Raw genomic sequence first — 11,320 nt, 5'->3', positions numbered from 1 at the left:
CGAGCAAAACTGGAAATCCTCACTGCATGCTTCGCAACTAGCAACAATCCAGAGCTCAGATGAACGTATTCTCCATTGGGAAATTTAAAGCCACTTTTGTCTTTGAATGATGATCATTGGATTCTAAAAGTACTCCGAACAATCAAAGGTTGAGATGAATATTTCTTGATTAACGGTATGTAAGCTTATCTTTCTAAATTTGTAAGCTAATGTACTAATTTTCCATAATTGTTGCCGGGAATTGTGATGAGTCGAGCCGCGAGAGCTGTCGTGGTACTAGTCAACAGGAGTCTCGGGTCAGAGCGGGGAGAGTTTATGGGTAGCTGATCGCAAAAGAACGGGGGATGTGCGGAAGGCACCTGCCACTGGCTCTTGTCCAACTTGTGATGAATGTATTTACACAATACTAGTCGCCTCTGTGTGAATTCAGAAACTTTTTACAGGAAGTTTTTCCTGTCATGGCAGTAACCTATTGTGATTAAAAGAAGAGTTTTAATATTGGCAAATATCAAAACTTGTCACTATGTTGTGTGTTTAACTGTTTTTTTTAAATAAGCAAAATTCAAAATGTCATAACTTATTCTTATTTTATATCTGATATTATTGAAATTTCCATTGTTATGCCTGTATATTTTCTATTTTGATCCAAACCACATTTTGTTGGGGGTGGACTTGACCTTTGACAATTCATTCTCATAAGTGGCTATGAATAAAAGTCGTGCCAGAATTCACTACAATGATATTCTAGATCATGGGCTACATAAACCAGCCTCAAGGCCACTGTTCTTTTATGAAATGACAGCATTTTCACAAATGAAGTGATTGCTTTGCTGTGAGGTCATCGTTGCATAAAATATTCTACAAAGTAAGCTGCAGTTACATTGTATAAGCTGCTAAAATAGTATTACTTGATTGGTGTGAGAAAACAGTGAGATTATTGATTACGCTACTGTTATAAGCTGCTGAAATAGTTAAATTTGATTGGTTGCAATTTTATTGGCTGAGAATTTTTCTAATTGATATATATGATAATAATGTTAATAGATGTGGTTTATGAGGCCCCGGACCCAATCTGTAGAATGCTCAATGTGCATTGAAAGAAGTATGAATACAGGAAGAAGCATGGGATATGTGCTCTTCAGGAAATAGGTGAATGATATTGATAAGATTTTGAGTGTACATGTCACAACAGTTGAGAAGAACTAGTAGTATGGATAGTCTATTCACTTTATTTTGAATTACACTATGTTTAAAGGTTAAATGGTTTATATGGCAAACTGTTAGGATCAGTAGGTTTCCAGTCATTCTTTCCACTAATTTGAATACCAGAACCATTTGAAGGGTTTTAGCAGAGAACTCAGGCTAGGGGTGTACTGTACTCTTGTACCAAACTCATCTGCAAACTCCTTAGCACAGAACAGTTTTTTTCTTCCCTTGCAAATTATAGCACTATTACAGTCAATGAAAGGGGGAAAAAGAAATAGAGAGAAATTAATAGATATTTGACAATAAGGAAACTATGTATTGAATCGCAGTAGGTTGCAGCAATGGGATTTCTGCATTGTCGGTGAGCAATTAAACTTAATTTCACATTTTAATGAGGAGCAATGTTTCATATTTCATTAAATGAATAAAAAAAAAATAATGGGTTAATTATGTCATTGATGCTTGTAAATTGAGCAAATTCTTGAAGATATTTAATCAGCACTACTCGTGCATTTTTATTCAACAAATTTATGATTTATTTTGTTTGTGTTTAAAACTATATATTGTACAATCTTATTTTGATTATTTTCTCTTGCCAAATTTACTTTAATAGTTGAAACAAGGATTTATCCCATTTATCATTCAAGTTGCTTTTGAACAAAGTCAGTGACAAAATGTCCTACTTACATGTTCTTAGTAAACACTATTTTCTTTGAATTGTTTCATCATTTCTTTCCCACTACCATGGCAATAGTGGATTAACTGTAACAAAGCAAGATAAAGTTGTATATTTTTGTCTACTCACCATTTACTCTTCGGCTTAGATGACTCGAAGTCTAGATGTTTTCCTGACAGTGCATAAGTCAGAGGCAATTTACACCTTTAGTGGAGATACACTGTACAGCTGTTATTCAGTTTCAATGAAACAAAATCAAGAGAGGAAATGTAGGTGTCTGATATTTTTGTATCTGTTTTGTTATTTTGTGTATGACAATGCTGTTTTGGACTTAATCACGTCTTGGGTGGATTTAATGAAATGTAGTTGGTATTCAGATGAAAATTAATATGAAAATGTGAGGAAACTTGTAATTGTAAAGGAAGTGTAGTCAACATGACAGCATTTGCTATACTAATAGACATTTTTGACCACTCAAAGAACCTAGAGAACATTTTCAAGTATTGTAAAGTTGTTAATGTAAATATTGAATAGTTTGAACATTTTGAGTGCAATAGTATATGATACCGAAGCACTTGGTAAAACCTTGCATAGTGCCATTGTTCTTCCCAATCTTATTATTATATTTCCAGAATAACAGTGATTGGATCATTAACATCACATGAGTTTAAAGGTAAATGCTAGTTTTGGTAACGATATCAAAATGAGTTCGTACAGAATCCAATGAAATGACCACCAAAGTGTCTGTTTGTATAAATAAAACGTATGTGCCAAATGAATCTGGAAGAAATTGTGTAATTGCTGAGAAATCAGCAAATAAGCACAGGATTCGGGTAGAGCGTCGGGCCCGACATTCAAAGCAATAATTATACACAGTCCCACGTGCTCTGTGTTGGGGATCTTCAGTCTGAACATTTTTCAGCGTAGATTTCAAGATTTCACAAAGTTCAGTTTATGTAACTGTACCAGATCTAGATCCTCGATGTTATACTGACAATTAAGCCTTGTTTTACAGACTTTCTCATGAAATCAGTGTTTACTGCAACTACTGGAATTTCTCTTTAAGGGGAGATATGATTAAAGATAGATGTTCAGTTGTTTGAAGACTTTATGAAGATTGCTTGATTGCTCAAAGGAAATTCACCCCAATCACATATTCAACATAAAACATACTTGAAGCAGGATATAAGAAGCATAAAAAATGTCTCTCTGAAATAGGTTAAAGTTTGAATTGCATGGGCTTTGTTGAATGAATGTTGTGAACATTCTTTCACACATCCTTTGGGAAAAATCATATTGGCATTGTTTATGAATATCTGCTTTAATTGATCAATATGAAAATGTTTTCACATGGAGAGCAAAATCATCATTTAGAGATCATGTCTCAGTGTCAGTATAGGCCTAGGGGATTGCTGCATTCAACCGATATTCTTTGTTGCTGTTAAATCATGGAAGATCTTTAGTTCAACCCAAGGTAGAGTTCTAAAATCATTTTTGTTTATTATTGAAATAATAAGAAAAAGTGAATAGGAAATGACCATGCATTTTGAAAGGATTTTCTTATAACCTTGGGCATTCAGGTGAATACAATGGAAATACCTATCATAATTTCACAATGGGCTTTTCCATATCTCTCTAGTCAAGCTTTTCAGCATGAGCATATTGATGGGGGCAGGGGAAGGGCAGAGTGCCCCCCCCCCCCCCGACAGAATTTTCCTGTTTTAGTTTTCAGAAAAGTTTTGAAAGGAGTGACAAACTTATGCTTCCTGAAATGAGGGTGACCTCTGACCTATTTTGCTTCTGGAATTGGCAGTGACATTTGTGAGCTTTCTTTTTTTAGCTTTCAATTTTTTTATTTTTTATTTTTATTATTTTATTTTGGGGGGAAAAGGCTTTCTGACAAGATTTTCAAGGTATACCACTGCTCTGCAGTCTGCACTACAGTACCCATTTATCTGACTTGAAGAGGGAGAGAACTTGTGTTGATTGAAAAGCCACTTGAATGCTATCCAGCAGTTACTACAGTTGTGTTTTGTGTTGTATATAGTACTTTGTGATGTATGCTTATGTTTCTAATATTGTAATAATTGATTAAGCACATCATTTTATTCATATATCCACAAAAGTTAGCCAAATCAAAAACTGAGAATATAGGTGGAAGTGTTTGGTGCGTCTACCCGAGTCCCAAATTGAGATAATGTTCAATGCTCATAAGTGTAGGGATTTACACAAGGATTTCTCTGCCCTAATGGATAGATATCCACATGCATCATTTGAAAACTTCTCTGGATCATGAAATTAGTCCATAGGTATCAACCGTCGTGTTTGTTAAAATACAGATCCAACTTGGGTGAATAAGTGTCTTTAGCATTGTGTGACCCAAAGGCCAAATATTGCAATTTTACTCTTGTGTGAAAACACTCAAATTTGTGAAACATGTTGTGAACATTCTTTCCAATATGCCTGGGAATGTAACCTTGACATTGTAAAAAATAACCCTCTCTATTCCATCTCTCTCTTCTCTTCTCTGTCTCCCTCCATCCTCTTTCAAATCAATAAATACTAGCTGCTTTTATTTTGCGTGGGAGGATGAAAAATGTCATGATTTCTCCTTTTGGAAGGGTGGTATGATATGGTATTAATGTTATTATGCATTCACTCTGTGGAAAAATCAGTTTCTATAGCAACGGACTTTTTAGACTTACTGAGCAGTCAATTTTATTTGATCATAAAACACCAACCTGTGTGTTTTTACTTATTTCAATGCAGTATTATAAACTAGAAATGGAAATCAGATATTTTCTTCCAGTAGGAAGGATGCCATTTTTTGTGTTTCTAGCCTTTTTGGGTGTTCAGGATATATTACCTCGTCCTCCACTACATGTTATGTGGTCTCTTTCATTTTCAAGCTGATGGAGTGAAAACAACCTAATGTCCAAGAGAATGGAAAAGATAGAGTGAATGGCTTATGTGTTAGAATATAGAGAGGGATGTGTGTATGTAGGTTGGGGGTGGATTGCATTTTGGGATTGGAAAATGAAAAATAAAACTAATAAAGAGAAAGAGCGTTCAAGTAAAAGGGAGGAGATAGAAACAGAGAGAGGGGAGAGGGGGCAGGAGAGATGCCTACAGTGAAAAAGAAAAAAATTGAAGAGAGACTGAAAGAGGTGATGGACTATCTGAGCTTGAAGGGAGAGAGGGGGTGGGCAGGCTAACATTTAAAGGGGAATGAAACCTTTGGAACAAATAGGCTTGTGTAGAAACAGACAAATCAAAGAATAAGAATAAAGAAAGTTTGAGAAAAATCAGACAAATAGTGAGAAAGTTATGAGCATTTGAATATTGCAATCACTAATGCTATGGTGATCCTCACATTGGCAATGCGACAAGGATGTGTGATGTCACTGATGAACAACTTTCCCTTTGGTGGACTATAAAATACCCTCAAAATGTCTCTTTTTGCTTTTACTTATGATGATACAAACTCCTTATCCATGATGTATTCTTAAAAAATATGTATTACATGCCCTCATGTAAACAGAACACATGATTTATGGATAGATGTGATAAAAGAGGCAATTCTAGTGAAATATATACTAAAGTAATGGGGAGAGTTGTTCACAAGTGACATCACACATCTTTGTCGCATTGCCAATTTGCTATCTCCATAGCATTAGTGATCGCAATATTCAAATGCTCATAACTTTCTCATTATTTGTCCGATTTTTCTCAAACTTTCGTTGATCTGTTTCTTTGATTTTTCTGTTTTCACACAAGCTATCTTGTTCCAATGGTTTCATTCTCCTTTAAAGAGAAATTCCAGTAGTTGCAGTAAACATTGATTTCATGAGAAAGTCTGTAAAACAAGGCTTAATTGTCAGTATATCATCAAGGATCTAGATCTGGTACAGTTACACAAACTGAACTTTGTGAAATCTACGCTGAAAAATGTTCAGACTGAAGATCCCCAACACAGATAAGCGCACATGGGAGTGTTGGGACAGTGTATAATTATTGCTTCGAATGTCAGGCTCGACGCTCTACCCGAATCCTGTGCTTATTTGCTGATTTCTCAGCAATTACACAATTTCTTCCAGAATCCTTTGGCACTTAAGTTTTATTTACCGGTATACAAACAGACACTTTGGTGGTCATTTCATTGGATTCTGTACAAACTCATTTTGATTTCGTTACCAAAACTAGCATTTACCTTTTAATTCAAGAACAGAGCAAGAGGTAGTAAGGGCGAAGGAAAGAAAGAGATGGCGGTGTGAAGGACACAGTGAAGGCAAATACTAATTGCGAGTTTGTGATAGAGAGAGAGAGAGAAAGAAAGCTTGAGGTTAAGAGAAGGCGGTTTCAAACCGCCTCGATCACAAGAATCCCCGTTAAATTACGGGAACTTTTTAAGGCTAAAAAATACCCGTTAATTATTCCTGCATTCACACCGCCCCGAAACACATCCTTCGGGATAAGTTCCCGAAGTTACGAGCATGCGCAGTGTGGTCTGATAAGCAGGCAAGGCGGGAGATTCAAAATCTCTAGCCCAGCAGCCACCCACGCCGCCGCGCCCAACGACACGCTGGGATAAAAGTTCCCGTAATTTGCTTTCACATCGCCAAAATACCTGCGACCTTGGAAAAATCCCCACGAAAGTTCTCGTAATTTCGCCAAGTACCTACTATTTAGCGGGTATTTTCTTTCGGGGAGATTACGCGTAGTTTGCTTTCACATTACCAAAATACCTGGTATTTTCTGATCGGGGTAAATTTCCCGATCAGAGAATACCTGGAACTGGCGAACTTCGAGGCGGTCTGAAACCACCTAGTGATGGAAAGAGAGATGAACAGTAAGTAAGTGAGACCTAACATGTTAGAGGTGTGACCCACATAATGGGTATAGATGGTTCATTAGCAGGTGTACTTATGATTAGCCATGAGGCCCTGAGATCCAATTCCTTTAATTAGGATACAAATGACTTAATGCACAAGCTCTTGGCACTGCTGTGGGTAACAACTTCCCTTTAATACTCTAAATTCAAATATTTGCATGTACCTCTCCAAATAATGAATGTGTGCCTCTACAATATGCAAGCCCATACACAAATATGTATTGGAGAAGTAACAGGAGATTGGAATGATTGTCTCATTTCGTACACCTCCACTCATGGTTAAAACCTGTATGCTTTTCTTGAAGGTAAGGATTTATAGGCATTTATTAAAACAGACAGGATAATAATGATAATGATGATGATGAATATTAAAAAGTCTTAACTATAAATACATGTGTATAATTTTTTTTCAAATCCAAATTTGATTCATTAGGAAATGATTTGATACTTGGAAATGCTGACATTTTATGTCATTTGTTATGATGAAGAATGTCTTTAAAAATCTATAATTATAATTGTTTTTTTAATCCACATTTGATTAATTAGGAAATGATTTGATGCTTGGAAATGCTGATGTTTCACATTCCTTGTCAAATTTACCTCATCAGCTTCTCGCACTGGTACAATGTATTTTTTTATTAATAACTGACATGTGTCTTAATTGCCTTTGACATTTAGTTGATTTATATTCATGAATAAATACCTGGAGTGCTAGGCATACAAGTATTCTCTTTGACTTTTATTTCCAGTGACGATTTATTCATTTTGATACAGCATCTTTGATTTGTTTGTTCTCTGCAGGTTCCTGAACTCTTCATCGTATTTGGCTGATGATGAAGATACACACGGAGTAGAATGGATACTGACAGGTAAGAGGTTGCCACGCAAGTCGGCCGTCGTTTGAGTCGGAGGAGTGCAAAGGGGATTAATACTTCTCTCTCTTTCTGTCACAAGAATACTCTTGAGATCTCACCCCTGTGGTTGTGAGTCGGTCGAAGCAAAAAGCATGTCATAGTTTGCCACCACCGTCTTGGCTCAGCGCTTGGTACAAGCATGTGTCTGCACTTCCTTGGATCATTTGTGACTCAAGTCTGAAGGAGGATCCTGGATGTTTGATGTCACAAGGCTAACTTTTTTTTTGCAGTGGCAAGCAGCTGCTATTCTAGCGTTTGATTGCGCTCCTAATGCTCTAGCTACCCGCCAATGAATTTGCGTTGAGCAGTTCCTAATTAAATCAATTTAAGTGTCAACATGGTTGCGCTGGAAACGTCACATCCCTTTGTTTTTGTACTCATGTGGAAACTATTAACTTATTTTGTGGACACTGGACAGGGTTTTGAAGTGGTCGAGCGGGATTATGAAATACCAATTAGTGCGGATACATTCTTGCATGGACCTCTTGTTGATTGGGGTATGAATGATTACCTGGAAATAGGCCAGAGAGCTGATGGGATCGAAAGTCGCTCATTGTTAACATTTGATATTGGCCAGTTCATGTTGGAAAGCCAGTGGGGCCAGGAAGATAGATATCCAAACATAAACCAAAGCACAATCCTCAGAACTTCCCTCAGTCTTAGCTGCACCAACATCGAAAATGCCGGAAGTACCGATCCTTTCGAACGAAACTTTCAAGACACCCTCCATGTTGGCCGTCTCTTGGTTCCATGGGAGGAGGACGTAGCAACTTCTGTTGTGCGTGCAAATGGTGGTCAGTTTTGGGAAGTGGAAAATGTGGGAACAGATGGAACTGATGCAACGGCTTCGGTTGCAAGTGCCTCTGTAGATATCACCTATGCAGCCTGCCAGGAAGGCGCGTCTGTTTCATTTGATATTACAGATACGCTCTTGTCATGGATCAACGGGTCAAGTCCTAACTACGGTCTTGTGATTTGGGCCGAGGATGCCATGCTTACAAGAAAGTGGATCAAGTTTGTATCTAGTGGTAGCCACGATGTCGTCAATCATCCAGTACTTGCGGTTACCATTCAAGATACACTAGTCACAACACCAGGTGAGTACTCATTTCAAAACAATATATTTGTAAACTTCCATAAAATAAATATTCGTCCAAGTTGAAGCAAATTTTTAGACCAAATTATGCGAAACAAGTTCTTTTTTCCCATAAAGTCGAACAGGTTTTTATGGTCTCAAAAATTTGACTCAGCTAAATTACCTGTATATTACAGATATATTTGGATGTACTTGGTACAGCTTTTCAGTGCACCAAGACTGAGTACAATAGATTCTTGTTTCTTTCAGAGAGGATTTCTTATGTGCATTGTATTGAAATTCCATAATTTGTATTGCTGATGGAATTGTAAAACAATCATTTGACTTTGTAGGCATACAAAAGTAAATGCAGAACATGCTTGCAGTTATCAAGGGTGTATTTATCACTGAGAATTTTACTTGGTAATCAACTACAACTTTAATCAGATTCATTTATGGTCAGTGTGCCCCATATCCAAATAGTTCTAAGAATACTGGCCCTGATGACCGAAAAAGGACAAAAATAAGACTTATCTGTCAGCTCAACATACAATCCAACGAAAGTTGAATGAATGAATGACCAAACATACAGTATATATAATATACATTTATCACTGTAAAGTACATTAACATAAGTTTAAATATAACAACATTGATGGTCTTTAGGACACCGAGATAAGCGAGGCTAGTGAGAGGGGCCCTGTCTAAATGAAGATTCTGGGTGCAATCATAGCTGAAGAAACAAGCACAAAATCTGGAATTCAGTGGCATAATGGGCCAGTGCCAACTGACTAATTATTACAAGAAAAGAAAGTTCAATATAATTCATATACATTCTTATCTATATGTGTGCAATTACAAAATACAATTCATTGCAATATTACACTACATTGAACATCATTCTGCTGTTACTGGCTTACCACTATATAACCAATTTGTCAATGATTTCCTTTAAATGACCTACACCAAATGAGAGAAGGGGCCCGTTTCATGAAGAGTTACAACTGTTGTAACTTTGCCATTATGGCAACTACCATGGCAACAGGGCTCAGCAGCCAATCAAAATCTAGGTTACCATTGTAGTTGTCATAATGGCAACGTTACAACAGTTCTCTTTATGAAAAAGGTCCCAAGGTCTGATCCAATCCATCTTATCACCTGCATGTAGCAGACCTTGTCATAATTATTCTGAATTTAGAGAAAAATCATCTGAATTTCAATCATCCTCAGTGCTTCTTTTAATTTATGATTTTCCTATTTTCTTAATACTGCACACCCTTGTGAAAAATAAATTGTTTTGTCTGTTCGGATGGTTGGAGGTACATTTCTCCAAAACAGTATATATTTAATAACTTTTTATCCTTGATATGTAGGCTAATCACCATTTGGTCTGATTGTTTTCAATATGACCTAGTCTTTAATGGATCCATTGAAGTTTCAATTTGTCTATAACTTTCCAGTAGTTCTATGTACAGATTCTATGTTTGTTTAAGGCCCATTGAATTGTTTGCAATGTTCCAGATAGTTATTATTCAATCATATAAATCATGAAAATCAGAAGACTTACACTTGTTGTGACAGAAATAGACTTTTAACCCTTTGAACCCGACAGGCCGGAATACCGGCCTACCAGTGAACGCACATATACCCGAGCCTACAGCCTTCAAAATGTCAGGTGATCTTTTAAAAATGACGTCATCTTTCTAGTACGTATACGTGTGTAGGAATATGTAGTCAATAATTTCAGTCAAGATTGGCAATGATTTCAGAAGGATTTCACACAAAAAATTGCCAAAATATGCCACTTTTCTGCGGTTGCTCGTGTCATATGTGCGGCTATACACTGCGTAATATGAGGCGAGTCACATGCTTACTATGGGGAAACAATTGATATATCTGACTTTGGTAAAAACAGTGATTTTGAGCCCAAAACAGACACTAAAGTTGATATTTCTGTTTGTAGATTAGGTCTACGAGAAGGTAAACAACTTCAGCCGGCTCGGTCCGGGTACTAGTGGGGGAAGATGCCGTTGGGTGACTTGGGTCTCGAATCATAGGAGTTTGTGAATGTGGTCGATATATGCAAATAATTCAGGGTATAGGTCACCGCCACCCCTAATAATTTAGGGTTCAAAGGGTTAAGTAATATGACATTGCGTGCAGATGAACCATATCATGGCTGGGAGATCTCATGATATTTCATCATGCATGAATATATGCATATGTATCTATCTGGATGGAGAAATTCAGCAATTATCATGTTATAAAGTTTTTGCACTTTCAAAAGCAAGTCAGGGTCGGTGAGAAGCAGGGAATTCAGAGATAGCTGTCAACTAGTTTGTGTTTCCTGAGGAGATAAGTGATTCAGATTTGATCTTTTAATTAGCACTCTCGTTCGGGTTTCTCACTGCTCTAATGAGAGTCTGAAGTGCCAAATACACAGTGGAGTAATCACAACCAACAGACAAATGTCAAACTTAAAGTGGCTTCAGTCGATTAGCGTCCTTGTTAGGTCAAGTCCTGACCCAATTTCTCCCAGGTTTTATGAATGGTCCCCT

At 36.9% G+C, this 11,320-nt stretch overlaps 1 protein-coding gene across 1 annotated transcript; it reads left to right on the top strand.

The window, feature by feature from the left end:
- Positions 1-10,418, top strand: LOC121418666. Its single transcript, XM_041612648.1, has 2 exons — positions 1-175; positions 7,575-10,418. The coding sequence occupies exon 2, from the start codon at positions 8,025-8,027 to the stop codon at positions 8,847-8,849; it is 825 nt and encodes a 274-aa protein (XP_041468582.1). The 5' UTR covers positions 1-175; positions 7,575-8,024; the 3' UTR covers positions 8,850-10,418.
- The last annotated feature ends 902 nt before the right edge of the window (positions 10,419-11,320 follow it).

This window comes from Lytechinus variegatus, chromosome 7 (genome assembly GCF_018143015.1).
Source record: "Lytechinus variegatus isolate NC3 chromosome 7, Lvar_3.0, whole genome shotgun sequence".
Classification (NCBI taxonomy): Eukaryota; Metazoa; Echinodermata; class Echinoidea; order Temnopleuroida; family Toxopneustidae; genus Lytechinus; species Lytechinus variegatus.
Note: the sequence above shows the minus strand (reverse complement) of the source record. Positions and strands in the feature narration are given on the sequence as shown.